Here is a 14437-nt window from a genome sequence, read left to right on the forward strand (position 1 = left end):
TTTCACCCTTCCTATTTATATTAAAATAATACTGATTAATGATATTATTTAATAATATCAATTAATTATTAGAACTTCAGCTGCAAAATTATCACTTTATTTTGCTTATATCACCAGGGCTAATATGATTAAAAAATTACACAGATAAGATAGAAAAAGTGCAAGTGATTTCCTAATGACATACTGTAAGTTATTATGATTCGTTATTACAGTATTTGCAGACTTGCTGCATCTGGTTGTCCTCTTATACTTAACTACAGAAACTCAACTGTTGACTTGACCCTCATCTCACCTTTTACTAAGTTTGGCTTGCCATAAATAATTATAACTGCAATATCACTAGCAACACAGAAAGTGCTGCAAATTATTGATGTGATCTTCAGAAGATGAGAATTTTTTTTTTTAACTAGAATACCAATTCTATCCTGGGAACCAATCACTGGGCATAATTCCCAGTACTCGGTCATCTCATATATGAAAGCCCTATTTTGAAAGTAAAGGCTTAATCTACCATAGAGGCTCTCAAGTGCATGCTTGGACCCAAATTTTTCTCAAAAAGGTGTCAAGAACTAGCTGAAAAGTATGTGAAAACACTGCCTTATAAGGTTAAGATTTTTCGCAAACGTTTCACATACTTTTCAATTACTTTTGTAACACCTTGCAAAAAGAAAAAATGGTGTTGATCATTTTCAACCTTCCAGTAAAACGATAAAACAAGTTGGGTAATGTGTGTATGTATAAACCTATCACATAATTTCAGAAGAGCAGTTTCATTTGTAAACCATATTTAAATAGTCACATTTAAAGTTCTGATGAAAAATTGGCCTTTCCATGAGTGTGTATAATATTTCTTCAAGTGTATGCATTTTGTCCAATTACATAATGTCAAAGACTAATTCAGTCCCTTTCCCTTTAAAAATATCCATTGTATTCTCTAACACTGTTAAGCCTAAATGTACCATTCCTTATGCCATAGGTATTTCATGTTGAGCAGCATATCTAAACAAAGTAAAAGAAATAAAATGTTACTATAAGGAGTAATACTGGTACCTATTTTTAAATTAAAAGCCTCTACCCAAAAATTTTTTAGAGATCAACACAAGTTATTTGATTGCAAATACATGTACACTGCAGCTGTGGAATAAATGTTAGTAAACAATAAAATCAAATATTGTAAACAAAAACCGATGAAAATGAGCTATGACTTAAATTACCATTTCATTCTCAAAAGAGTTTAAAAGGATGGAAGAAAATCATTGGCATTTAAAGCCCTCCAGTGGACACATTGTAAACAAACAGAATTGCAAAGCGCCCATGAAATTTGATTACAACCTGACTAATACTCTACATCTGGTGAGAAAAATACATGAAAGTGAAAACAGATATGTACAATGCTATTACATGTTTATGACTTGCATCAAAATTCATTATGATTGTTGCTTTACTTGATAAGAAATAATATATTTTTACCTTCAACTAAAATGCTACTGGTCCAAGTAACAATAAATCCTATATCATTTTATTAATAATATATGACAACATATTAAACATGCCATTTCCCCTTCTCCTGCATTAAATTAGTAGTCTGCCCTGTTAATTTCAAATTAAAGTACAAAATTACAAACTGTAACAAACCTTCCAGTTACAAAGTGGAAAAGTTGCCTCTCTATGTCTCCCAGCAGTGAACTGGCACCAATCCTAAACAGATCAGGGTGTGTCCAATCATCCCCAAGTTCTTCTTTCATCAAAGAGAGCCATGTTAGGGCATCTTTAGCACTGCGGATTCCACCGGCTGGCTTAAAGCCTACCTTGTGACCTGTTTGCTATGTTGAAAAAAAGAAATTAAAAGGGCATAGACTGCAATGCCCTTGAACAGTAACAAATAATTTATCATACAATATATTAAAAATGTTACACCCTTGTTGAAAATTTTGGGAGGTCCTCAGGGCAAAATTCAAATTGTTCACTTTTAATCCAAAAGTGTTGGTTTCTTCTATTTACATGTAAATAAAATCTAGAGTGACATCAATTATACCAGCCCTTCACCTCCCAGTGCTCGTTCTTATAAAACTGGTCCTCATCATTTATTACATGTACAGTATTATATCCAGCAAATAGTTGAAGAGCAAAAACAAAATTACCACAGAGGAATGGGGCAGCAAGATTTACTTAATAGGTTTTAGATCAAAGCAGAATGTTTCCATTATCAACTGTAACATCATACAAAAACAAAAAGACTTGACAACAAACTTTACCACTCAAGGGTTTATTCTGACTAACTTCTCGACAGAGTCGCACAGTAAATCACAGTGCAGTCTATCAATCACCTCCAACAATGTGATTATAACATTGGCTCTAAATTTTAAAATAGCTGTCTTGCTTTTTTCAAATTACAGAGGAAGTAATAACATGATCAAAGAAAATTCAACAGCAAAGTGCCAAAAATATGTTACTCAGTGCGGCAAGACACTTTTCAAAAGTAAGATATGAAGTTTTTGCTGATTTAAGTATGGAAACTGGTTGCCTATCTCAATACCAGTAATCAAAATAATACTTGCGACAAATAATATTCTATGCACTGCTTTCTTCATTTACAGAATGGTTGTAACAACAAAAATTTTACTATAGAACTTGAAAGAATCAGGGCAATTACAGAACAGCCCCAGACTCAGTGAATATTGTAGAATAATCCCCTTGACTTTGTCTCAGATATTACCAGTATTCAACAATATTCAAGTCTCCTTTGGCAAATGACTGTTTTAAAAACACAATAGTCACAGAATATCAGCGCGCACATGCAAAGATTTCAACAAATTATCACATCACAACAGTTACTACCCACACCTTGAAGGCTCTATAGCTATTTTAAGGGTCAAATGGAGATAAATTCTTAAAGCCTAGTAGCCCATGACTTTTACTGCTTGATCTGAGCAGACTGGTAAGACTGTTACTCCTTAGTGGAATGCTCATCAACCACAAGTTACCCTAAGCATTTTTATCAAGTTTCTTTCACAGTTTCCCAGACTAGCCACAAATAATGCACCTCTAGATACAAAGAGATACTTAAAAAACAAGTATTCAAGCTAAGAACAGAACCCAATGATCAAGTCAAAGCTAAAACCAGCTCCTTGATCAAGAGTCTAACAAGCTAGTCACTAAACACTGTCTTCTCATGCTTGTGTTAAGAGACATTGAATTGAACATTTCTGTGTACTTTTGGCTCTCACGTGCCAAAAACATTTATGCATGCAAGGACATATCAAATATAAACAAACATATATAGCATACCTGATAGTAATCCCTGACTGCCCGCACCATAACCAGTGCGACAGGAAATGTAGCATTAACTGACTCTTTACCAGTTGATGTTTTAATGAAGTCAGAACCAGCCATCATGCTAACCAGACTAGCTTTATAAACATTTGTTAGAGAGCCAAGTTCACCTAAGAAAAGAGATATATCATTACTGAATGCTTATCATAAGCATACAGTATATAAACAGAGGTCCCAAGAGATCAAAAATGGCCCACAATCTAGGAGCTTTTACAGATGTGAAGCAACTACGTGTAGGAGTGTTGCTACCCATTATAACCTGCTCCAGGCCTCAGTTGGTAGAAGCAAGCAAGAAAGCAGGCAAACAACAAACTGACCCACAACCTGGCAGCTTTCATGGGCATGAAGCAACTTAGAGTGTTGCTACCCATCATAACCTGCCCAAGGTCTCAGTTGGTAGAAGCAAACAAAAGGGCAGGCAAACAATAAACTGGCTCACAATCTGGGAGCTTTCACAGGCATGAAGCGACTAAGTGTTGCAACCCATTATAACCTACCCCAGCCCTCAGTTGGCAGGAGCGAGTTAAAGAGCAGGCTTTTGAAATTACAAATGGTGGTTATGGTTGCTAGCATAAAATATTTTACAGCTGTTTCAGGAAAGGTTGTTGGAAAAAGGACAAAAGTGTATGCAAAAATCTCAAAAGATAGCCTGGTTTTCCAACTAATCAACAAATTTTAATAAGTCAAATAAATAAATTTACCAAACCCATGATGCTTCATCCTTTTAATAATGTTTTTAACAGTTCAAGACTTTTAAACAACCCACAATTCCTTTAGGCACTGTCTCATGCACTTAACACTTATTTTTCTGACAACCTTTCTGGAAACAGCTATATACAATGTATATTAACCACAAATATGATCAATGCCATTCACGATAGACATGGCTATCAAATTATCCCTGATTGTACCTGTGGCAATGATTGTCTTAAGATGAGCTTCTCCACAAGCTTTGCGCATTGCCTGTACTTCATTGTAAAGTGCTTCCCAGTTACCCTCCAGAACAAATGCTCTGCTGATCACAATGTCAATCTCTGAGGCACCTGAAGCTACTGCTGTTTCTATCTCTTCTAGTCTTTGCTTGAGGGGTGTCTGACCTGAAAACAAAAACATTTTATCTATCTTAAACCATTTGACTACTGAAAGTGACAAACATTTAATTTTTCCTTACAATATCACCCCTGAATCACAGATTAAGGTAACAAGAACTAAAGGAAGGATCACCAACTAAGGAAGCTCTTATGAGATAATTCTGGTTTTATCATCTGAATTGATGATGTAAACTGGCTAACTTACATCATCAAATCAGTTACAAAATAAAACCAAAATTAATAAAGGGGTAAGTTTCTAAAGAAACTGGTGCTGCATCGGTGAGAGAGTATAGCAAGTAATTTAGTATTAACAACTGAGTTGAAAACATAAACTAGCCACTGTAAAGGGTAAAAAAGCTGACATTTCGAGCGTTAGCCTTTCATCAATCACTCTGACAAAGGGCTAACATTCAAAACATCAGCTTTTTTACCCTTTACGGTGGCTAGTTTACATTTTCAACTCAGTTGTTAACACTAAATTACCTGCTAAAACCAAAATTATCCTGTAACACTTCCCTACTGAGGCAGCACCAAAGTTTCTTTAGAAACTTACCCTATTTATTCATTTACCTTTGTCAGAACCTTAGGAAATGTATAGAGAATAATGTGAGGAATACACACAGTGATGTTTAGGTGTAAAGGATTAAACAAAAACAAAACTAGTAAGACAAGACTAAGCACAATTGTGAAATACTCATTTAGGGAAATAATGAATGCACATTGTACTATTATTCTGAAAAGGCCTTGAGCATGTTTACATTGGAATACCAAATTTAACCCACAGGCTTCACTTCCATGGGGTGGACTAGTGAATTTTAATGAGTCAATATTCATCAAATACTGAAATAATAGCAATACCCACATTAAAACAACAAGAAAGAGGCAAAGATTAAAAAAAAAAATGTCAGAGCAAACAAGGCTTGGAAGTAAATTTTCTGCAAGTAAATGTCATCTGGTATAAGAGCTATTGAAAATACTATTACCAGCTTGCCATCTCTCTCCTCAACAATTGCCACTTGGAGCTTGTTGTGCAATAAGATGGGGGGGGGTGTGGCATTACAATCCAAAATTATGGTTGTAATCAAGACCATGAAAAGCCTTTCTTCTTCAAAAGCTCATTAAAAGTGATTCTTTCTCTATCTCTGAGCTGTACTGTACAATCACAAATATCACAAATATCACTCCACATCTCTTCTCCTATATCCCCCTTGAGTTTGGGAGAAAACAGGAGAAGACATGAAAACAAAAAAAGCTGATTGGAAATATTACAAAATATTAAGGTTATACCAGAAAAATTTGGATAATAATATCTAAATGCTGGATCTTTCAATGATAAGCAAAGGCTCCAATCAGAAATAAAAGTTTCAACTTGGTCACTCTTCAACAAACACTGTAGACGCAATTTTTTAAAAGGTGGAGGGGGTGGAGGGGGGGAGGAGGAGAAGGGGGAACGGGTTATACTTGGATAAAAAGCACATTTAATTCATAGGAGTGATTTTCAATAACTTTATAAATTAATGGTCAACGTCGAGGTGTAAACCGAATACTTAATTTTAAGAAGCAGTCTCAATCATTTCATTTTGTTGATCACCTGCTGGGAATCCTGCAGCCACTGAAGCAATTGGAACCTTGGAGTTAAGATTCTCGAGAGTCTTTACGGCGTCTGGGACACGAGACGGGTACACACAAATAGCACCTGTAGTTATTCCCTTGTCTGCCATACCCATGCTTTTCAGTAAGTCTTTCCTTACAGGATTTTGCGCTTTGAAGCAGAGTCGGGACACGTTCGTCGCGGTGTCATCTCCAGACAGGGTGGTAAGGTCGATACAAGTCACTGCTCTCAAAAGCCATGCCGCTTGCCATTGCTTCTTTACTGACCGGCGAGTCTTGAGCGTATCAGCCCGTCGTTTTACAGCAGGAAGGTTAACTCTTGTCCTACCTACCCACTCTAAATCTAGCGGAATGCCTGGATTACGCACCAAGTGTGAAGACATGTTAGACAACGTGACGGGCAGTTAGAGAACACGAAAGAGAGGAAGCTGGGTAAGAGAACTCTTACAGACTGGGGAAAAGCTAAAATTCGCTTGATCATGGCCTATATTGAATTTTTTCAGAAAATTAAGAAAAATTACAGCTCTGCAAAACTTAGAATACAGCACCATTAGACCCTTTTCTATCAGTAAAGGAAGCTGCCATGGAATACTAGTTAAGAAAAACCAATGCCAAAACCAAATGATTTGATTCCCAAATGATCATGAGCCCACATATAGAAAGACAGTTACTAGCGGTTGCCACCCATTATAACATTACAAAATATGGCGGTTTTTGCCGTGGTGAGCAGTTTGCAAAATCATTGCCTCAGAGCAGTAGCCGGCCAGTTACCAAATCATGAAACCTCGTTAGCCCAGCTTCCTGTCGAGATTAAGACAAAGCTGGTTAATCTGCTATCAAAACGAGGTCTTTTAACGGACGCAAATCTTGGAAATGTAAGTAACACATTGTCCTTGGATCTAGAAGAAGAAAACGGGGACTGGGATTTTGCCCAGACTCTTGCTGAGAAAGTGGGATTTGAGGATTGAAAATGTAGTATATGAAATGGAGGCAGATTTTATTTTCTTTTATCGCCGTTTTAATTTATAATTACTTATTTGCGATCAGCACGACTGGACTGATACCTTTGTAGGTTGTTTAAGGTTCTGATTCATTTGAAATTACCTACAAGTTAAGATGGTTATGAGCTTTCTATTTGGTGGATTCATCGCCATTAAAATATTATGGCACTGATCCTCTCCTTAACCCTTTAACTCCCGTAAATGACCAAGACAGAATTTCTTCTTGCTATATCTATACAATATCATGCAGACAAGTGATGAGAGTGAAGAAAAATATCACTTAATATGCCACTCAGTACAGATTTGACTGTAGTGTTTTTGATGTAATTAGTATTTTATTTTCATTCTTATTTAAGGTATTACACCCAACACTTAGGGAGCTGGAGTTGTGTGAATGTGCAATTTCAGACAGAGGACTTTCTTTCATCTGTGTTTGTAAAAACCTAAGAAAATTAGACTTAAATGCCACCAAGAATTCCAGAGCAGATGTTACATCTGAAGGTATGTTGCACCAGACTTTGGTTCCTTCACACAGGGTCTTTTTTATAATTTTTATCAATTTAAAATGGCCAGGCCCTTTGGAACATGTGATAAAATGATATTTATTCCATCAAGGATAACTACTATGCACCAAATTTTACATTTTTCAGGGTATTGCAGTATGTAATTTTTATATTTTCTGATATTAATTTCAACAGGTATGAGCAGAGTGTTTTTATCTTGTTGTTGCCTTCAGACTGTGTACCTCCGCAGATGTGTTAATCTTACAGATGATGCTGTTGCTGCTTTGACACAAAACTGTTTGTGGTTGGAACATCTCAATTTATGTGGATGCAATAAAATAACAGATACATCTCTCCAGCTCATAGCCCACAACTGTAAATTCCTTCAAAGTCTTAATCTCTCAAATACTAAGGTTAGCAAACAAGTTTATATTTCCTCAGATGTGATCTCTTATACTAAGTTAAGTATAGTGAGTGCATGAGTGTAAAATTACCTGGTAAATAAGAAATAGAACTGGGTATAGGATAAATTTATTAGAATATTTCAAAACTTTTTCTCCTTCTTTATGGCAATGTTGCTGTGTTAACTAGAGCAATAAAAATCACTTTGTAGTAATTGGAAGCTTTGATATATCATCCAAAAAAAAACATCTATCTTACCTTTCCTTTGATTACTGTGTGTACTGTTTCCAGATTTTTAAGGCTAAATTTTTATAATTGTGGATTTTTACCACCTTTTGAAACTAGATTTCCTCAATTTCAACCCTTAGAAAAAGTCTTAGATCTCAAAAATGATTGCATCTTGACCTGCCGTGTATAAAAATTTTGAAAACAGCCCTGAGTTGTTTCAAAATGTTGCCTATATAAAAGCAGTTTTCTTTTGTGCACTTTCAGGTTACTGATAATGGTATACTGTGCTTGACAAGTGGAAAATGTCAACATTCTATCAAAGTAAGCATAGATCTAAGAGGGCCACTAATCTATCATCAACCACAAGATCACAAAAAGTTTTATATACAAAGAAATATCTCTTTGACCAACTTCTACCATTGTGTCTGGCATTGAGAGTCTTCCATCCTGAGGATTAACATCCCATTTGTTTGGTCTTTCAGTGTGTTCCTTTAGTTTGTTCACTTTGAAGTAAAGAGAAGAGTATCTTTTACTCTTGAAAACAGTTTCAAAGTTTATAGAATGTCTCAAAGAAAGTGAGCAAGAGCAGATTTAAAAGATTTTGTTTTACACTAGGTTAATGGGTCAAAGTTTCAATTACATCACCCTTGCTTGTGCCTGATACATCCTTCCTTCCCCTCCCTTATAAACAAAACTCTCAAACTAAAATTAAAGTAGCTAAGTCAGAATATTATGGCCCTGCAATATAAAATGAAAAATATATGTTGTTGACAACTGTGCAAAGAAGAGGGCACAGGACTGTTTACTTAAATTCCAAAGAGTAATTTTTCATTAACCCTTTAACTCCCGTGAGTGACCAAGACAGAATTTCTCCTTACAATATCAATACAATGTCAAGCAGACAAGTGACAAGAATAAAGAAAAATACAAGTTAGGGGATTATAAGTTGATCCAATACCAATTTCTCCAACTAACATAACAATAACTGTATGGCAGACAGTTAGGAGAATTACTAAAGAGATCTTGGGAGTTAAAGGGTTAAGTGTCCAAAATTATTCTGGATTGCATTGGGTTTGCTTCATTGCACTCGGTGATTGTCAAAGGGAACTAACCAATCAGATGCAACCTGGTAGCACCTGTTTCCCTTCCCTTTAGAAAATTTACTTTTTTCACTTCAATTTTCATTGACTACTTTTGACATTTTCCTTTGCTCTGATCGGTCATTTTGACTTCTTTGGATTTGTTCTTTAAATACTTAATCAAAGCCGGATTATTTCTCAGCGAAAGAGTTCGTATGTCAAACCAGATCCAGATAAAAATGCCCCTATAATTTAGGTCAAGATCATTGCTCTATCTCTTCAGAACCAAGGTCAGAATTCAACCATGAACTTACTATAAGATAATGAAATATGCCGAGAAATTTAAGCTTGAAATTTAGGGATTTTTTTATGATTTTTTAATATCACAGGAAGTCCAATTGTCGCATTGCGTGAACATCTCAGATGACAGCATTGAGGCGTTACTCACTTGCTGTCCAAGAATAAACATTCTTATCTTTGATGGCTGCCCTAATGTCACTGACCGATCCCGTCAAGCTCTCGAGGAGGTTATGCTCCGCGGCGGCAAAATGAAACAGTTATCATGGACGGTATATTAACTGTAGTAGCTGAATTTGTGACCTGTAACATATCAATATTACTAAGCTTCTGACAGCTTGTTCAACCTCAACGGTATCGTCAAAAAAGCAAAGGCATTACTCGGCATCCAGTGACGTTCTTCCTCTGTCGCTTTACCTTTTAGCTTAATTTATCCCTTCTTTGTCACTTTTGTCGTTCTTAACTCATGTTCTCTTCGTTGCAAACTTTTCTCCTTTCTGTGTGTGCTAATAGGTGCCACTTAACTTGAAAGCTTTGCCTACAACGGATTTTGCGCTCATTCCCTGAACATATCATGGTCTTACTTTTTTAATTTCTTTTTTTGTGCACTGCATAGTGTGGAGTGTAATAATTCGAGAGTATGAATTAAAGAATGGTCTCTGCGGATCAATTATAGAACTCTTTCGTGTTTCACCATTTCCTCAACGAAATGCATTTGAATGATCATCGTGTTGACCTGTTTCTTAATTCCAGTGAGTATAGGTGCTAAATGAAAAAAAAATTGAATCAGATACAACAAAAATTTGGCAAATTTTTCGGAATAAATGAACCAAAAATAGAGATTTCCCTAAAGTCGTGTTGTGTAGTACATTATTGTCTGATCGTGGACACTTGTGTACAATTTCAGTCGCTAGGGTCTGATTTTAGGGACTAGTGTCAAATTTTTTATGTCAGTATCCGATTGCAGATGCCAGTGTCCAATTTTGGACACTAGCCTGATTTAAGACACAATTGTCTTTAATTTAAGAAGAAAGCGACAAAACTTTTGAGTCTGTGAAATATGTTTCGACAGAAACTTCTGTCATCTTCAGTTAATTATTGTAAAAAGCGTTGGAAGTTGAATTAGATAGTGGGTAGAACAGCGCTAATTATGATAAATAGTGACAACAAGAAAAGAGGTAAAGCATGAAAGTGTAAGAATTAAAAGGATAGTTTTAGATTTACATGGTGTAATTGTTGATTCAAGGATGGTTGTTCTCTTTGAATGCGAATAGCCAATTTTATCTCAAGTTGAAAGCCGGTAGAGGCGTGATCTAAAATATGAAAGTTATCTGCTGAACACAAAGCGCGACAATGCGGGAGAATCTTTTTTAGTCAGTAATTAAAATGGCTGCTCGAATTGCTTAATCGTGGGTATCCAGGCCTTGGGAATGTCGATTCCGCTATCCCTATTGATGTTGTTGGGATGAAGTCTTATATGGATCGCCGCCTGATTTTAGACTCAAGTGTCTGATGTTAGACATTGGTGTTCAATTTTAGACATTAGTGTCCGCTTTGGACATTAGTCCAAAAAAACGGTTTGCCCACTGAAACAGGGAACATTGCTTGCATTGTATATGGTTGAACATTTATTGAAAATGATATCTTTGCATCATACTGTCAAAGTCAAACAAACATTTAAAGAAGTGTTTAATAAGTGGGAAAGACAAAAGTGTGCAAATGTAAGTTTTCAATTTTAAAGCTAGAAATTATGTTCACAATATTTTTTTCATGTTCCCTTAATGATAAACGCCCACGCAACGCGGTGTAATAATAGGTCGCGTGGGGCTAAACATCTTTAGCAGTTGACTCAGTTATTAGCCGTAATGATCATGATCATTACAACAAATCTGAATTGCATTTCCCCATTCTATAGAAACAACCCAGGAACTGGACTCTACGCACAGTATTGTGCAGGGTCAAAAATCGCGACGATGATGGTATGACATATCATTTCTCGAGCTAAGCGCTAGCCGTTGTTAGAGTGCACTCTGATTACCGTAACGCTTCCAAAATTATCTAAAACCTCCACATCATTGCAAGAAATATCGATGAAACACCGACACCGCCAGATGTTGCATGTACACGCACGATTTACGCACTCAAAGGAACACGTCACAAAGCCGTATATACAAGACACTTGCATGTGTTGTGGACCGTTTTATAACTACACAAGGCACACCGCAATACCGCAAAGTAGAATTTCAATTACCGCAATGCCTCCCAAAAAATTGCGCAACACTGAAAATCCCAATGTTCTCTTTTTGCCCTCATTCGAATGTTTAGTCCAATCTAATCTGACACGACAATAGCTAGCATCTGGGGTGCCATAATTGCCAAATAATGATATGTTTATACCTCAGTAAAGAACATCTTGTTTTACATAAGCAATATTTGTTTTCGGGTCACCACCTCTGAACTAACCACATAAAGTTTGTTCTGAAGATATTGTAATCCCTAATCCCTTTCGCATGTGCGACGACTCCCCATTGGACCCCTTTTTGGATCATTTTTGGACTATTTTATGAGGGGGAGAGGCAGATCAGCAGTGCTTAGAGAGAGGTGGGATGCAGTCTATCAACACTCAGGGAGGAGTAGGAGGCACACTGTTGTTAATGAGTCCATTGGTCCAAGGGTCCAGTGGTCCAGTCCATTTTTTAACCCTATACCGGTTCATTTGGATCTTCTAACCTTTCCCACGGTCAGTGCTGAATCTTTATCGGTTTAATAATTAAGATGGGGAATCTGATAACACAGTAAACGGCGAAGATAAAGAGATGGGGGCCGCGTATGTTAATTCTTAGTCCGAAAAAACTATAGTTATTAAGGATTATTTTCCACCCAAACATGGCATGATGAACTATATGTTATTTTTCACCCAAACGTTTCGTTAATCAGTGGTTTCGCTGAGGAGTTAATTTCAAGTGGGTGCCGAAAGAAATCCCTTTATGTCCTTGTTTGCGTGTCTACGCCCTGCACTCGGTTTAACAACACGCGCCACCTTGTCGACCAATCAAATAAAAGGTAAAACTAATCGATGGGATTTTTCTGGTTTTGCAAATCTGACTTTACGACTTTTAAAGTCTTTCTTCAGTTTAAAAACAAAGATAACCACCGAATAAATTGGAAAAAAAACTTTTTAAGTTTTTGATTGAGATCAGAGAGCAAAATTTCGCTTTGTGAAGCATCCTCTTTCTCTCGCGTCCTCCCTTTCTTCGAGGGAGCGGGGAAGATTGACGGGGAGCTAGCGCGAAGTCTCGCATGATCCGTCAACATTTGAGGATAATAGTTATTTGGCCTTGCACATATTTACGGTTGCTTTTCCGTGATTCAGTAATGCATGTCTATATCTCCGATGTTTTGAATTTTTTGCAAGGAACAGTTTTTCAAATTTTCTGCTTGGAAAGAGGAAATGGAATGGATACAATTTCAAGAATTATGTTTAGTGTTGCAACACGAGAGACAATGCGCGTTCTCGTATGTCTTTAAACTGTTTGGCACTCCTTGCGCCTTTTTCATCATCCTCTCCCTGTCCCTTGGTCTACTTGGTCAAACTATACTGACGATGTGAAACAAAAAGGCAAAACTCTTACATTCTTCCTGTGGTCGGTCTAATCTACTCAGCATTATCAAGGAATTGTCACTGATAAGTGATAACTTGAGATCCGAGCAGATGGTCAAAGACGCGATGACAGACTTCAACGCGCGGAAACATGTGACCCTAGTAATGTCCAAACCAGACCGCCTATTATCGTTAATTGAAGATATTTAGAAGTCACAATGCTTCTTTTACACCAAATTAAGTTATAGCCAAGGATTTTGTTTCTTTTTCGAAAAATTTCTCCTTTTAGAACCGCATCATGTTTAAATTTTCTTGTTTACATCAAAGGTTAATTCGGTTACATTGGGTCTTAGCGCAATGTCATCTGATTTGAATTCATTGCATTATATGAGAGCAAGATGTTCACAGCATCCGCACGATACATCCTAAAACCATTTTAAAATATTCAAAAAGGAAAACCGATGTTTTTTTTTGCTAGGTTTTAAAGGCGTCCATTCACTCGCTGCCAAACGCGCGAGCATTTCGTGATATAGCACCACTTTCATTTTTCTTTTAAAAAACAGGCAGCAAAATTAAAGCAGACAAAATGAGGTTTTAATTATCGCAAACCACGCAATTTTTTCAATAAAATTTTTGGTTCTTAATAAGCTGCCTAATATGTTTGTTTTTTTATTTAAAAGAAACCGAATGTAACAAAAAACGATAAGATAAGAGAAATTAAGCATTAGATTACGCGTCAAGTGGATGAGAGAACAGATCTTGCCATGATCGCGGTGGCCATGATCGACTGAGCGATCAAACTTTTGCTCACATATTTCACCAAACTTTGCATCCCTGATTCTTTATTGAAGCTTTCTATACACTTCCCAAAATTAAATCTTTAATGTTTCTACCAATTAAGAATCAATTTTGAGATATCTTTGGAGATAACCATCGCGTGTTCAGTCCAGTTTGATTAGACCAAATTCAGCATTCCAGCTGACTACATTAATTACGCAATCTAGTAAGCAACGCTTGCTTAGGTCTTGCACGGTGGTGTAATAGACTCACTTTTCACTCAATTTGACTTCAAAAGGGTCAAGATTTTCTCGTCAATTTGAAAAAGATTAAATAAGTGAAATTGTCCAGAAGAAGGGGATCAAAACAAACATCAGTGCGACAATCGCTTACCGATGTTGAAATTTTCATTTCCTGTTGACGGTGGCAAACAGGAAAAAGATGCAGGCCCCTTTCCCGAGTTTGAGGTCACGCGAAAAAATGTTTTGCCAATAAGAAACACATGGTAGATCTT

General features: G+C 36.5%; 2 protein-coding genes across 2 annotated transcripts; one reads left to right on the forward strand and one right to left on the reverse strand.

Moving 5' to 3' along the window:
- Positions 1-90: 90 nt before the first annotated feature.
- LOC131796763 (deoxyribose-phosphate aldolase-like) lies at positions 91-6512 on the reverse strand. The gene is made up of 5 exons (XM_059114361.2): positions 6016-6512; positions 4245-4430; positions 3289-3443; positions 1636-1823; positions 91-999 (listed from the first exon to the last, which is right to left on the reverse strand). Exons 1-5 carry the CDS (start codon positions 6416-6418, stop codon positions 966-968), a joined length of 966 nt encoding a protein of 321 aa, XP_058970344.2. The 5' UTR covers positions 6419-6512; the 3' UTR covers positions 91-965.
- Positions 6513-6715: 203 nt separating this feature from the next.
- LOC131796816 (protein AMN1 homolog) lies at positions 6716-10768 on the forward strand. The gene is made up of 5 exons (XM_059114420.2): positions 6716-6910; positions 7393-7537; positions 7735-7952; positions 8434-8490; positions 9638-10768. The coding sequence occupies exons 1-5, from the start codon at positions 6740-6742 to the stop codon at positions 9824-9826; spliced, it is 780 nt and encodes a 259-aa protein (XP_058970403.2). The 5' UTR covers positions 6716-6739; the 3' UTR covers positions 9827-10768.
- The last annotated feature ends 3669 nt before the right edge of the window (positions 10769-14437 follow it).

The sequence above is a fragment of the Pocillopora verrucosa genome, chromosome 1 (genome assembly GCF_036669915.1).
Source record: "Pocillopora verrucosa isolate sample1 chromosome 1, ASM3666991v2, whole genome shotgun sequence".
NCBI lineage: Eukaryota > Metazoa > Cnidaria > Anthozoa > Scleractinia > Pocilloporidae > Pocillopora > Pocillopora verrucosa.